The sequence below is a fragment of the Tympanuchus pallidicinctus genome, unplaced genomic scaffold (genome assembly GCF_026119805.1).
Source record: "Tympanuchus pallidicinctus isolate F22 unplaced genomic scaffold, pur_lepc_1.0 scaffold5, whole genome shotgun sequence".
Lineage (NCBI taxonomy): Eukaryota > Metazoa > Chordata > Aves > Galliformes > Phasianidae > Tympanuchus > Tympanuchus pallidicinctus.
In genome coordinates, this window is record NW_026294769.1 from 18,574,384 (window position 1) to 18,589,701 (window position 15,318).

The window sequence follows — 15,318 nt, forward strand, 5'->3', positions numbered from 1 at the left end:
TTTTGGGCCCTTCAGTGCACAAACAACACTGGGGAATTCCCAGCGGGTGTCAGGTACCAGCAGGTGTCAACCCAAGAGCCCCAGCCAAAGCTGGCACTGCTCCCATCCCCTTTCACAGCCCCATGAGGACAAACTGGGCACCTCTAGCCTCGGAGCATGGATTGGAGCATGAGACAGTGCAACAGAGCACATCCATCCCCGCATCCATCTGTTAAGCAGTGTACCATATGCAGCAGCAGTCAGTACCGATGGTGAATTCCAGTGCAGAGCAGGACAAGGCTATGGTGGATGGGCCGCATTAATCCCTGGTTGTCTCAGACTGGCTCAGCTGCTGCTGGAGAGGGGAGGAATGAAACATGATTGCTGTTTTCATGGCAAGAAACAGATATTTACTGTTGTTACTGCTTGTCAGGGAATACTTCAAAACACTCAAGGACCATCATCTAGACTGCTTTAGCAGGGAGGGGGAAACAGTCCTAATGGCAACACGTAGGGCTGTTTGAGTTCACAATGCCATAGTCCTTCCCTAGCTGCATATGGCACTGGCAATATTCAGTGGCAAGGCATGAAAACCACCCTGAGGAGCAGGAGAGACCATGGCAGCCCTATCTGAGAGAGCTTCTTCCTGCTCTTTGCCCAAGAAGGGATGGAGGAGATGCAGATCCCAGTGCAGGTGCTGTTGCCAGTCTCCTTCCAGGCCTTGCCGTCCAGCCAGGTGGGTGAGCTGGGGGCATAGGGCAGGTGGTCTGCATGGCTGATGAGCAAGACAGCGAGTTCCAATGGGAGAAGTACTCAGCAGCTGGAAGTGAGACTCTCATTATTATTTTTATTAATACCACAAACCTTGCTGTTCAGTAAGTTTTCTTAAATTCACAAAGCCAGCAGATCAGGCAACCCTTCTTGAGTACTCTTTCAAAATAGTCTCATTCACTTTGTGAGCAACAACTGAAGCAGGCTCGGTTGTTTGCCTTTTCGAATATAATCTCAAGTTCTCCTCTGCCATTTGTGTTTTTTCCTCATTGATGTTTAATAAACAAAGAATGTACGTGTGTCTAAATGACTACTTTTGTCTAAATGGTTTTAGATGCAGAATTTCAAACCAATGTGAAACCCATGGCACGTGGGTTTGAAAACCCAGGCTTTAGGACCTGTTTTCTACAGCCTCCTGCCTTACTTTAGAGATGCTCTGGCATAAGAAAAGCATCTGGGCAATGCTCTCAGATGTGCACTATGATTTTTGGGTGATGCTGTGTGGAGCCAAGCCAGAGGAGCAGACTTTTCACCACAAGGAGAAAAGGAGGACACTGTTTTTGTCTGAACTGCACGCTTGCTCTATCTGACACTATGCTATCATTCAACGAGCAGAAGCTGTCAGAGCAAAACCAGTGCTGTAAAAACGAGGAGCTCAATTTCAGTTGTAAAATCATTTTTATTGTTACAAATATACATATGAATAAAATCCCTTCAACCTGTAACGTAAGTGGATACCTGTGAAACCTGCACCCCTTCCCCAAAAGCAGAAATGTTTTTACAGATGTCCAACTGTAGTTCTCGTAGAATTACACATTGAAAGGAAGCTAATATGCAGACAGAACCGAAAGTCTCTAGAAAACACCAATATTAATAAAATTTCCATTGCCCTCATTCCAACCAACTATATACATTAATACATGAACGTGGAAGCATAACAAGCTTATATGTCATTCAGATCCTTCTCCGTTGTGCTTTTTGACAGTACACAAATGTAAGCGCTGGAGCTTTATGTACAGTACAAGAACAGGAAGAAAGAAGCTCCCTATGGGAGAATGTAAAAACCATACCCAAGCATTTAATATATATAATCTATACAAATTATTTTATTAGTGTGCTCTTAATATAATTACAATGTGCAATTGCATACCGCAAGAATATATTTATAGGTAAGTCACGTGCAGATTTGACACATTTACATTCAGCAGTACAACACATTACCTGCTGTACAGTGTACGAGCGTAAGACAGTGTCCAGTTAATTTGCTTTGCTTCCCCAACGCCCTAATGCAGGGCATTCTTTGTAGCTGCTTTGGAGGAAATTCAAGTAGAATACATGAAAGGATTGCTGGCTTTAGCAAAGACATGGGAAGGAACGTCTGAATGGGACAGAACAGAAATTAAGGACCTAATCAACAGCAACTGACTGTAGTGGGAATCGTGTTTGGAAGATCACCTTCTCTGCGTGGGGATGTACCTGTGGTGATAGAGCAGCTGGCTGGAAGGGCTGTTGATTGCTGTACCCTGACTGTTATCAAAGCTCTCACACTACAAAGCAGTTGGACTGATTGCTAAACAAAAATAAAATCTTTATCTGCCTCTTCGCCAGAGTCGCTGGACTTGCTTCCCTGATGGCCGTCTTTACTTAAGGACCTCTGCTTCAGCTCCTGGAACTCGTGGGACTGGTGCCCAGGGCTTCTTTTGGCAGCTGTGCAAAACACAGAAATGGGTCTTAGTAATGACTGCAGAAAGGAAGAGAGGAAAAAGGTCATTCCTGCATAAGGCACCTGCACCCACTCATGCAGTATTCACTTGAACCGGTGGGAGTAGCACAGATCCATGAATTCAACCCAAAAGAACATGAGAGACAGGGAGAGAAGGAAAGAAAAGGAGCAAACTCCACCCCAGTGGTGGCTGATGAGCAGACAAACCTGAAATATGAAACTCAGTGCACCTCAGTGTGACACAGACAGACATTACAATTAGAAAAGGCCTGGAGGCTTCCTTCTCATCACATCACGAGCAAACAGAGGGCCTGGATTGCAGACAGTGCCCTCCTGACTGCATGGGTGCCTTGGCAGGACCCTCCTTAAAGCAGCAGTGCACAGCCTGGACCCTTCTCAAAAGCCTGACCTGCAGCTCTCTCAGCTGGGAGCACAGCTGTGTCTCAGCAGGGCAGAAAGCAGAACAGCCCAGTTTCTGCTTGTCTAAAAGCAGGCAGCACTTGTTCTGTTTGCCTAGCACAATAAATCTGAGGAAGGCCAGCGTTTTCCCCTAAATCTATGAACTTTGAAATGGAATGGAAAGAAAAGGTTTTAAACCATCGTTAAGGCCTCTGGTAAGTGGTCTAAAATTTCTATGGAAACAAGAGCTTCATTATGCACAGCAACGGGAGCAAGGTTATGCAAGGGCTGATGTCTATAGAGCCCTCACGCTTCCCGTCAAAACAAACCTTTACACAGATGGCAAACCTCTAGCGTGCCTTTACTGCACTTTTTCCCCTGGATTAGGCCATGGAGCCACCCAGGTACGCCACAAAGCTCTTTATCTGGCTTTATCTGGCATCCAGTTCTGCATCTCTGCCAATGAGAGCAGAAGGGACACATCCAGCACTCATCCTATGGGACCCACACCTTGCATACATGGTGCATTTCTGACCCAAGCAGTCCTCCCAACTCCAAAATACCTTTTTCCTCATACATGCTAGCCAAAACATGGGGTGAAATAAGAGCTAGCAATTATACTATCATTGCTTTCTTATCCCTACTTTGCAAACTGGAAGAGGATTTTGAGAAAATTCTCTTAAAGCTATTTAACTTTTCAAAGATGCCTAAAGTCTATTTAAAAATAAAGCAAAATAACATATAAAATAAAATAACAAGTTAGGTCTTTCCACCTTCCCAAACACCACTGCTTTTCACAGAAAAATAGGTGCCCTGTGGCTCTGAATCATTCTTGATAATTGTACCTGCGAGTAATTACATGGCTGTTGTTTGAGCTGCCATTTGCTCTTCAAATGAAACCCAGAACACATGCTGCAGCAGCTGTTTGTATTTATGGCCTAATAAAACAAGATGGGGAGTTTGCCCCCAAAATGCCTGAAAAATATGTCAGGCACTTAAGTCCATATACTGTAAGCAGGCTGATGCCATCAGAGTGGACCTCAGGTACAGCCCTCATGAAACCACATCAAGGCGACTTGCAGAGATCTGAAGCAGCACCTCAGCTTTTGAAACTTATTTTATTGGAGAGCTACTTAAGAACTAACTAAAATAATTTGGTTGTGATGGTGAAAAGAGGTTCCAAATCTGATGGGCTAAGTTTGATTCCCCAACGTGCTCAGCAAATTAGAAGATCTGGACTGAGGATAGAGTGGGGCAGATGGGACAGTTCTTTTCTTTTCCTCACAACAGAATAGAATGAATGATGGGAAATACACAGAAGGAATACACGATGTCTTATAAATAGAAGAACTATGAGTAAATGCAATTGCATAAGATACTCAACTCATTAAAAGGCTGCAGAAAAAAAGTAATTTTGAATCACTGTTTAAACAAGCTAAGGTAGAGAGAAGCATGGAAACACAAACCATTTGGGAACAGGAGCTTTTACATTTTAAAAACACATCGTTCAACCAGCCGTTTTTATATTTTACTGAATGAGCTCACTTTAAGTCCAAGGTGCTTTTCAAGAGGTGCAGCACATGTCATGGGCTTGGGTTCTTGTGGGTTTTATTTTTGTTTATGCCAGCTGAAAACAACACGCTGTTCCCTGTTCTCAAATGGTTGTGAGACAGTGCAGAAGCTGGCACTAACAATACTCAGGATGAAATATGTTTTGAAATTCTTTAGTGCACGCATCGTAGAATCACAGACTGGCTCGGATTGGTTGGAAGGGACCTTAAAGTTCACCCAGTTCCAGCTCCCTGCTGTGGGCAGGGTTGCTGCCCAATAGATCAGATTGCCCAGTGGTGCAGAAAGATGATGAACATCTCATGGGACTTTCACCCTTCTCACACTTCAGTGACAGAGCAGCACCCTTTCAAGGCTTCTCTGCTACCACAGCATCTTAGTGATCGTTAGTGCCAGCTGTCAAGCACCATCCGGATGAAAAATGAAATTGGAAACTGCTAACCAGGAGCTGGCTGAGCTTTCCTCAGCCCAAGCACACTGCCTTCCTCTTCCACACTGGCAGAGCACTGCCCCAAAGTGGCTCCCCCTCCTCCGGGCGGCTTGGCACAGTCATGGTCTGCAGCTCTTTTTTGACCTTCTCCTGTTAGCTCTAGCAGGGAAATGGATCCATTTATACCCCATAGTGTACTGAGACCCATATACAGAAAGTATTAAGTAGCATAAATAATTTCAATTTGTCATCCCATCTAATCAATCACTCAAAGAGCAGCAATCGATACACCAGATGCTGGCTTAAATCTAGCCTGGATATTTGTGTATGTTGGTAACTGACCTTACAGATAGTCTGTGCAAAGAAGTGCATTTGGGAATTGCCCCATGCAGTACAATTAAACTCATTCACATAAAGCATTTTTATAATTAAGTATCATGTAATTTGCTGCTTTCTTTTGCAGCAGCTATAATTTTGTTTATGGACTTAGGTGGATTTGCAGTGATTTACCAGTTGCAGAAATAAATTGCGCATGCTAGTCTGAAAGGAAGCAGAATGCAAGGAAGGAGGAATGACCAAAAGTAGAGCAGTAATAAAGAGAAAAGTTATCCTGACAAAGAATGAGAACCAAAAGAGACAGAATTCAGTCTTTTCCAGGCATCTCTACGCAAAGCATAGCAGCTACGTAAGCATCCAGAAACACAGTGTTAGTCATTTCAAGCTATTGTTAATAAAATTCCTACAGTGCAGCAGCAGCAACTAGGATACTGTCTCAGCTTGGATCAGTCTTCTGTGTAGGCAAAGCGTAAGTGAGCAAAAAGGAAGGCAGCACCCAACCCTTTTTCTACAAGGATTTGTATAGTGAGCCAACAAATTTTAAGAATAAAGTGACTCCCATTTCGTTTATAATAGTCACGGAATACAGAAACTTTTAAAATCTGTGCTGTGTTGGAAGTTGCTGTAATTCAAAAGGATTGTAGTTTCAGTCCTGTATTTCCTCCTTCTCCAGTGTCTCCTCTCATGACAAAGACTTAGAAGAGATAGAGCACTGCAATGGTGAAGCCAACATCACACAAAACATGTCTGCAACAAGTCTCACTACACTGGTTATCTCCAGGTATGCAGCAGCAAGTTCTCTCTGGTGAAAAGCTGGCCAGGAAACAAGGGCTTTAGGACACACATTTATCAGAGAGCAACTGAAAGAGTCAAGTGTGGCAAGAGCCTCTGATTGCAGCCATTCTCAGCTTGATGGCCCCAGTTAAGTAAGCCTGGTCCATAAGCTGTGCCTCAGTTCACCTGTCTCAGTGCAGGCTCCGATGGGACTAAAGGCAGAATTAAAACCAGGCTCCTCCCATCAGTGGGTAACAGTGAACTCTGCCACACAACTGCTCCTTTTTCACAACCCAGTGTGATGTATCTGCCCTGACTCATCTGCCACATCCCATCCTGCAGAGAAGTGCTGGCAGAATGTGAACGGGCACCCGTTTGTCTCACAGCTTATGGTATTTTTCCAGTCCGGATGTGATGGGAAATCACCTTGAGCTGGAAAAGTGACTCATCTTTCTCAAGGACAGTCCAGCGGATGGAGATCTCACCCTCAGATTTCAATGTTGTCTTTGTGCCAGCTAAGACCATGCTGAACAATAGTTCTGTGACTATTTCTCCATGTCCTATACTTTCGAAGGAAGCCTTAACTCTCTTGAAAGCCAACTGCAGGGCAAGGGAACGCATCAGTAAAAGAAGAAATCCAGAGTGCACGTGAAAAGCAGGAAAGAGATGCCAGCAGTCCATTATTGTGAGTGAACATTGTGGTAAAAGTACCCAACATTGCCTGAGCACACCACAACATATTACCCAAGTGTGAGGTGAGCCTAGTTACATGCATTAACACACACAGAGCAAAAGGCCAGCTGCAAGGAAGAGTCAGGGCTGCTCCCCTGCAACTTTACTGATCAACAGAGCTACATTTCACATTGTTATCTGTGACCAACATCAATCAGCACCTTGAGTCAGATCAAACTAAAACATAACGTACATAACACAAACATCCTTTAATTGTTCAGCTACGTCATAAGTAACAAGAAATTCATCTTTCAGTTGGTTTGATGAAACAAAGAAAATGTAGAGCACCAACCCACGGGTGGAGAAGGGGTGGGAAGACATGACCAGATATACTCCCCTCCTCTTTTTTCCTTAAAATGAATAATTCTCTTCTCTTCCAAGAACAATCAGATCAGGGAACAATGGCACGTTGATTCCCAGTAGATAAAAGGCATGCTGGACCAACAGTTATACCAACACTCCTACCTTCTTGAGAAAATGATCTGACTGTGGGGCTGCTCTGACCGTCCTTTTCTTTATCAGAGGGAACTTTCTTCAGCACGGGTGGAAGCAGGGCAACTTTTGGGGAGCTGGGGCCAGAGGGAGACTCTGGAGCATCCTCTGTGAAAATCATGAACAAAAGATGAGAGGTTATATTTGCTCAGTAGCTCACATAAGAGGCATCTTCATGATGGGACCAAAGTCCAACACAACATGAAACAAAGAAACAGCTAGAATCTGTATTGGAAAAAAGAAAGAATGGGTATTTACATTATGTTAGGAGAACATACGATGGCCCTCAGGCCAGGTAAAAGAATATTTATAGCCAAACATAAGATATCAACTCCAGCATTTTTAACGGGTGTTACTACAGCAGTACAAATAGAAAACTGAACTTCATGCAAAACATAAGCATGCAATTTGTAAAAAAACAGCTGAAAACAATTTTGGATGGATTTCTGGAAATATTTTGTAGATTTAGAGTAGATATTAGGAAGAAATTCTTTACTATGAGGGTGGTGAGACACTGGAACGGGTTGCCCAGAGAGGTTGTGGATGCCCCCTCCCTGGAAGCATTGAAAGCCAGGCTGGATGGGGCTCTGAGCAACCTGGCGATAGCAGAGGACTGAAACTAGATGACCTTAAAGGTCCCTTCCAACCCAAACCATTCTATGATTCTATTCCATAATACTTGTATAAATTTGGAACACAAGTTAATTTAGCTGCACATTGGAAATTAACAGGAATCTATCCTACTGTTAACACAAATTGGTCATCAAAAAGGATTCAATCTTGTTAATTTCAGCAAATTTTAAAAAGTGATGAACTTCCAAATGCAACTCAGTCTGAACAGATGCAGTAATTCTCAAGGCCTCCACATGCCTGTGAGGCCAGGTGCTTTGGGAAACTTGGTATCAACATCAAGCTCTGTGCATGAGCGCTGGGCTTGGCAAACACAGCTACATGGTTCTGAAATAAAGCTGATGTATCTCGTGCTTTACCAAGGAATCACTTTCAGACTTCAATGATTTGAAGACATTTGAGCTGTGCTCTGTTGCCTTCAGATTACTTAGCAAAAGTTTGCTATCATTACTCTGGTCACATCACCATAAACAACAGCAGGAGCAAGAATGCAAATAGGATTATTGTTTGGCTTCGTCATCACATCACGTATGTGACCTTAGCTAGCAAGTCAATACAAGTACTATGAAAGAAATCAGACTGCAGCAGAAACGATGCTGCTTTGCTGCCACCCAAGGAGCTGGCTTATTACTAGCAAATATTAATTGCTTTCTGTAGTAAGTCTGCAGTAGGCTCCTCTCCGCAGGAAATACGAACTGGTAGAAACAGATAGCTTAGGTCTGTTTGATACAAGATATTTTGAGATAACGTGCTGCCTATTTTATAGATTAAGCATCATGAAATAAGCAATGCCTTTCTGTTGTATTTATCTTTACAACATATCTATTTCACCCAATAATTCTATGACCATTTTTGAAATGACCAATAAAACAAAGCTATCTGCAATCTAAAGGTGATTCTGTACTTGAACAACACTCCACCCACTAGTGTGCAAAGACAGATTAAACAGTGTCAGGCACACATTAAGGCAAGGAAGAGGCTTTAACATCCATTTGCTCCTTGTCCCTCCTCAGATATGTAATCTTTCTCAGGTCATTGCTAAGTATGGGAAAAGCCTAGAGGCAATGCTTATGCTCTTCGATTAGCAGCAATAAGTTCCATTTGCTACAGCCACTAGGAGAGTCAGTAACTAGCATTTAATTCCTCTAAACTGCAATGGTTATACTTTGGGAAGAGGGAGTTGTGTTATCAGACTGTTAAATAGCAGTCAGTATATAGAAGATCTGTTTCATGATATTGAAAATATTCAGGTAATAATCTAGGTGGGAGGCTGGGACAGAGCAGAAGTTAATAAATAACCATTCAGCTGGCAGTCTAGCAGGGCTGTAAAATCACAGCCACAGTTAATTCCGATCAAAAATAATAAGGAAAGAATCACAGGCAAAATGAGGGAAAAGAGAGTGAGAAACAGTTGTTTGGACTAATTATTAACAGGCATTCACTCAGGGAGCTAAGAGCCAAAAAACCCCAAGGGCTTCAGTATTTAGAGTCAGGTGCTCAGAGAAAATAGTATTGCCAACACAATTACAACAGTTTTCATTCTGAAGCAGATCTCTGAGCATTCCTAAGAGAGCAGGCTAACTCAGAACAGCTCTGTCAGTGTTTCCACTGGTTCTCCTCGGATTTTACTGTCACAGGGCTAAACCGTTTTAAATAACTGCATTTGAACTATGGCAAGAGGGAGATGGAAAAGAAAGAAGCAAGTCAAGAGCAAGTGCCTGAGGAATCCATCTGCATTTAACTTCTGTTCAGAATGCAGCCCTGGGTGTCTCCTCCATGGCTCACAGAAACTCCACTCACAAGTACCCAGCAGCTCCTCACCAGTGCGAGAGGCAGAGCGTGGTTTCTGTGGCACCGTGGGCCGTCCTGCCAGGCTGGGCTTTGCTGACTGCAGCGGGGGTTTGGGGCTGGTTGGTGTATTGGAAGAACTTCTTGCCTTTGCCGCAGCTTCTGCCTTTGGTTCAGCTTTCGCATTTTTTTCAGATGATGCTGAGATGGAGTCACCTTTATTGGAGGCAAACCGGTTCTCTGGAAGGGAGAGTTTAGGCACTAAAATAAACAGACACATAAATTACAGTCTCGTGCAACGTGGAACATTCAGCATACATGTATGCACACTCATACAGAAAACACCTTTACTAGTTCACATATACACACACAGAGCCTTGCAGCATTGGTAAGGTAACTCTTAGTGTTTTAAAATCACCACAAGAAGAGCACCTAAATCCATCAATTCTTACATGTGCTAACATAAATCAATTGCCTCATAGGCGATGACATCTCCAGTCCTTTTAATACATTTGGGTTGATGGCTGGCTGGACCTCATTCTCTCTTTATCATCCTGGGAGCAGACAGGATGGCCTACCTGCTGAGGAAGCAGCTATGGATCAGTAGAAAAGGCAGCCTTCGGCTGATTTGTGCCTCTATAGACAAAAGGTTGGCTGTCCAAAATCAACAGAGAAATCCTGGCCCATGAAATAGATCTGGAACGTGTGGTCAGCAGGCTACATCTTGTTATTTGTTGCTTTTAGCAAGCTCTGAAGAGATTTTGAAACTCAGAAGAGACCAAAATATTCTTTAGTTAATATTTTGATTGATTTAACAACACTGCGTATGAACAATGGTTTCTATGCATTAGCAAGTTTATTATTCCAAACAAAGATCAAAGTATTTATGCATAAAACTACATTCATTTCCAAGGCATAAATCAGTTCTGTTTAGCTGTGCCAGTTGGTAGAAAGCCTGCTGGACATTAAGTTGCAAGCAAGCAAAATGCTTGCCCTGCTTTTCTACTTTGAGGAGGATGAAAGCTTGTATGTAGTAGGTATATAGATAATCCTGAAATCTGTATGCTAGTTTGAGACATTCAACAGTCATCACATCTTTATTCTTGGGAACAAAATGACAGACTAACTGAAATGCAGACTGGTTGCCTTGGTAGCTGGCAAAGCAACAATCTGCTCAGACTTGACCTACCTACCTGCTATTCCCATTCAGAAATCCTGCTTGTTTACAGGAGTGCTGAGCACAGCCATTTCAAAAGCAATGGGAGAGGAGTGTTGGATATAGTTTGTTGCAAGCCAATGTCCAAAAAATTTTTCCAGTCTACAAAGCTGTTTTTCAGCCCAGCTGGAGTTAACTCTGGCTAACCAGAAGAGCTGTGTGCTTGCATACATACTTATCTATAGTTTTCCTGTAGCAACATCCAGCAATTTTTCCTTTCTTTCTTGCCTTCCCAACCCCAGGCCTGCTAATATTATGAGAACCCGGTAAAATAAATTAAACCAAAACAAAGACAAACTGTAGCTGCAACAGTGAAAAGCAGCCTCAGGGAGCTCTCAAGCAAGAGTGACAAAGAAAGAACTGACAGCTGGAAGTCAGAAGGAAGGGGCATGCACAGTGCAGTGTGGTGTGGTGAATGTGAAATACTGAAATATGAGAAATACTGGGATCAGATACCCACAGCTATGCTAATATCCTAAGTATATGCGATTCTGGCTCCTCTGATTTGTTTGACAGTATCAGGAGACACACATAGTCTGAACAGTGCTTTTCAAAAGACAAGCAGGCTGACCTAAGGTCACTGATTTATAGCTTGCTTTAACATGCTGTGCACAAGCTGCCTTTTAAAACCAGCTTTAGAAAGGTAGAAGTACTCATAATTGATTTCTGAAGTGCTCAACCAAGCTGCCCACTTTTGGATTTAGATTTCAGCCCAGTTTGTGTGCCCAGCAATCTGGCACTCCTCTTGCACCACCAAAAGGATATGTATTTAGGCATTGCCATTTCAAGACTACAGCCTGACAAGGGCCTTTGGCTAGTGCAAAGCAGGACTAACCACAAAGTGAAATGCTGCTGTAAGCACTGAGTTTACTTCTCTTATTCTGTGAATGTGGGCTGCATCCCAGGGCCTCCGTAACTCTGCAGACCGCTTTAGCTTTGTTCATGTCAGCTAAAGCCTGGGAAGAGTTACTGTCCATTGGCTATGAGAAGTCTCTTCAAAGAGCCCAAAGCCAGGACTAGAAGAGCAGTTACATACATTGTCTACTATTAACCTTGCAGACTAGTCATGTTGAAGCCTACAGATGTATTCAGAAGCTTCAATTCTAATGCATGAAGACATTTTTGCTGGCTCCTGGGTTCAGCTTCAGCTTTGGCATCTCTATTGCAAATGGGGACTCTTTGGAAGGAGTCCCAGGAACATCCTGAGCCCTTTCCCTTCTTTGGGATGTGTAGCACAAGTGTAAAGCAACTAGCTATCAACACAGACCTTGAGCTGGCTTCACGAGAAGTGCTGTCAAACACAGTATAAACATGAACCTGTTTCTAATGCTGTTCACTTACCGTAACTTCATCTTTTGCTTAAGCAATTGTTAGTTGTGCAGTTTGGAAAGCAAAATGTGATTTTGAGTTTAGGTTTTACATTTTCTAAAGTTTATAACAAGAGTCCCAGACTGTACCTGTACCACTTCCATCCAGACGTTCTGAGTTCACTGCTGCATCAGAAGGCTCCTTGGAAGGTGTGTCATTCCCAAGTTTCTGCAAGAGTGAGAAAACCTCTCATCTTAATAACAGACCTTTAATCAATATAACTCTATGCTTCTGTTAGGAAAAAAAGTGTTGATTCAGAAACTGTAAGGCAGAAAAAGTAGTGTTAGTATTTTTCACTGGATGCACTTCTTTGTTTCTCTTTCATGTCCTGGAAAGGACATGAAATTCAGGTGGGAAGTAAACTGAGTTGATCAAGCATACATACAAGTGTCTAGCAAAGCTGCAATTATACCCTGCCTCCTATGTGATGGGTCTGCTAATATATAGGAGTTAAAACTAAGTGGTCAGGTAATGCAGTTAAAACTAAAAAAGTCTTTTCTCCAAAGACAGCTCCAGAAGCAGAAGCACCCATGTATTTACAAGATTCCTTTAAAACAAACAAGTGTTACTTATTACAAGGGCTGCTGGACATTCCTTTCTCTTAAAAAACCCCCACAGTCTACGGTGTTGTGCTTCTACAAAATTTTCATATAAAATCATCTGTATGTTAAAAACTATGTGTAAGCGTAATAAATTGCTTTCCCAACAAAAGCATTCTGGAAACATAATCTTCAAATAATAATTTGAAGAGTTAAGAATCGTAAGCTACGTTGCCTTTACAGGCAAAATAATGACCCATCCAAAGCTTGCAGGAACATTAAGCTATGGGGAGGCTAAGTGAAAGCTCCTTTTTTTTTTTTTATTGCTTTTTCTTGTCTGTCATTGCATTGCTGTCTGCTCCTCATTTGCCACTCCCCATTTACTTGTTGTTTCTTCCATATCTTGGTAAACAAAATACTGTTTGAGAAATAAATTACCAACACTTTCTTAATATTTATCTACTGTATTATATTTAGAGTGCTTTAGGACAATATGAAAACTAATTTCACTGGAACTCTTTCCTCCTTCCAGTTATGGGACTGCTAGGGAAATATCACCGTGTATTGAGGCCCAGTACAAAAGCAGTGTTGGCACTTAGTGTGGTACTCACAGGTGCAGTTAGGACATCAGCATGTCTGGCTAGCTACCACACACACACTGCAAACTGCTCGCAGTCCTGAGACAACACAAAGCACTTACTGCTAAAATTTACTCTGATAAGCTGTCAATCATTTCAGGCAAATGCAGGCAAATTTACCATCTAGATAAATAATGGCCAGGCTCTACTTTCAGAAGGAATGTGCGCAGAGTTGGGAAATACTGATGATGCATACATAAACAGATTGCATATGAGCTCGGTTTGCTCTTAAGTCTTCCTAGAGGTATTTAAAAATTCAGTCTTGTAAACACTAGATGGAGCTAAAGGACCTTGTTAGGTATGCACAGCAGTAACCCTCACTGCACATATTTATCTAGCAATTCTCACATTGTATTCTAAGCAAAAGAAAACAAAAAAGCGTTTACCATCTTTCCATCTACTGTGCACCTGCTCATCACTTGTATCTGTAACAAGACTGCAGGAGGGTATGAATAAAATAGTAAATACCTTCTGGCTTTGTTTTCACGTAAAATAGCTCAGAATATAAGCAGCCATCTGCACCTTAAAGGAAAATATAATTTTCTACCATGCTAGAATTCTGATAAATTTGAAGATACTGGGGAATTTGGTGCCATATATCTCCTAAGTAATTTAACAGCAATGGGATGCTTTCATCTGTGGCTCAATCATCAAAATACTTTATATTTTTCAGCTTCATGAATACCATGAATAAAAGTGCAAAACTGAACCATTTGCTATTGCAGTCTAGGATAAAGTATGCAAAAAATTCTTTTGAACAGTAGTTCAATTTGGTATGGTCTGGACAACATTAAGAAGCAAGCCAGTGCCCTGCTGTGAGATTCAGCTTTCTTGTCATTATTAAAAAAAACCCAAAAAACTGAGACACATCAACTTTTAAAAAACACAACAAAAATAAGATCAATAACCTCTTAAAAAAATCAAAATAAATTATTTTCTTAAAAGTTTCCCATATTTATACATCAACAACAAAATGAGAGCAAGAAACCAATGACAAACATGAAAGGGGCTTTTTTTTTTTTTTTTCCTCCCAAACTGAGGAAAAAAACGTAACGTGAAAAGCATAGTAATACTGGGAAAAGTAACAGCTTTCCTTTCTGAGAAACGAAATTCGAGTTTTCAATCAGTGGTAGAAAAGCTAATCAATGCAAGTAGACCCACACTCATAGACTACCACAAACGCATCATCCCAGATGTGACCAACTTGAGATGACAGGTATTAAGGAATTGAAGAGCACCAAGCATACACTTTATCCAATTGCAAAAATTTATATTAGCTGGAGTAAATCTATTGTATGTTGCAACAGACTGTAACATTTTTATTTACAATCATAGGATCTTAATTGAAAATCTGGTGCCTTAGAAATCAATTAGACTGTTCATGGGCACTATGCAGCACATTTAGAAAGGTGGGAATTGGTCGCTTCCTTAGAGACATAATTTTTATGCTGAGGGTCACTTTAGCAAGCCATAGGTCTCTGCTTTAACTTGAATTTGCTTATTACAAGACCAGAGGATTTGCAGCAATAGTTCAGCCATCACAGCAAGTACTGTAAGAGTGAGAAGAAAGGCAAAAATGACAACTGAATGCCTTACTCAGACATGGTAAGACAATAGTGTAGGATTTTAAAAAGATGAAAATGAGGGCAAAGCTTACACTTGAGCTTTGCCGTAAAGTAACATCTTCCAAGTCATGGTGCGGGAATGGTGGGGAGTAGTGGTGGGGAAGGGATAGCACACGAGTGCATGCTGAAGAATGAGAGGAATACAAATTACTGATCTTTTGGTAATTTCAGAACATGCCAATCGCAGCTGGGATGAAGCACAGGCTGACAGTAGAGAAGTTCAAGGGGAAACGGGCATCAAGTAAAATAGTTTGGCACAAAAAGCTTTGGAGTAATGTGATGATATTCCCACATGAAGATAATGGGGAG

The 15,318-nt window shown here is 41.9% G+C and overlaps 1 protein-coding gene across 5 annotated transcripts in view; it reads right to left on the reverse strand.

Moving 5' to 3' along the window:
* Positions 1-1,409: 1,409 nt before the first annotated feature.
* The window catches only part of CARMIL1 (capping protein regulator and myosin 1 linker 1), a 173,698-nt gene continuing 159,789 nt past the window's right edge, over positions 1,410-15,318 (reverse strand). For 2 of the 5 annotated variants that reach the window (XM_052703338.1, XM_052703339.1), the window contains 5 exons: positions 12,297-12,375; positions 9,657-9,884; positions 7,179-7,313; positions 4,884-5,030; positions 1,410-2,457 (listed from right to left, as the gene is read on the reverse strand). In XM_052703338.1, coding sequence (XP_052559298.1) covers positions 2,321-2,457; positions 4,884-5,030; positions 7,179-7,313; positions 9,657-9,884; positions 12,297-12,375 — 726 coding nt within the window. In that variant the 3' untranslated portion in view covers positions 1,410-2,320. The remainder of the gene's footprint in view (positions 2,458-4,883; positions 5,031-7,178; positions 7,314-9,656; positions 9,885-12,296; positions 12,376-15,318) is intronic. The other 3 variants (XM_052703343.1, XM_052703341.1, XM_052703340.1) reach the window with 2 other exon arrangements.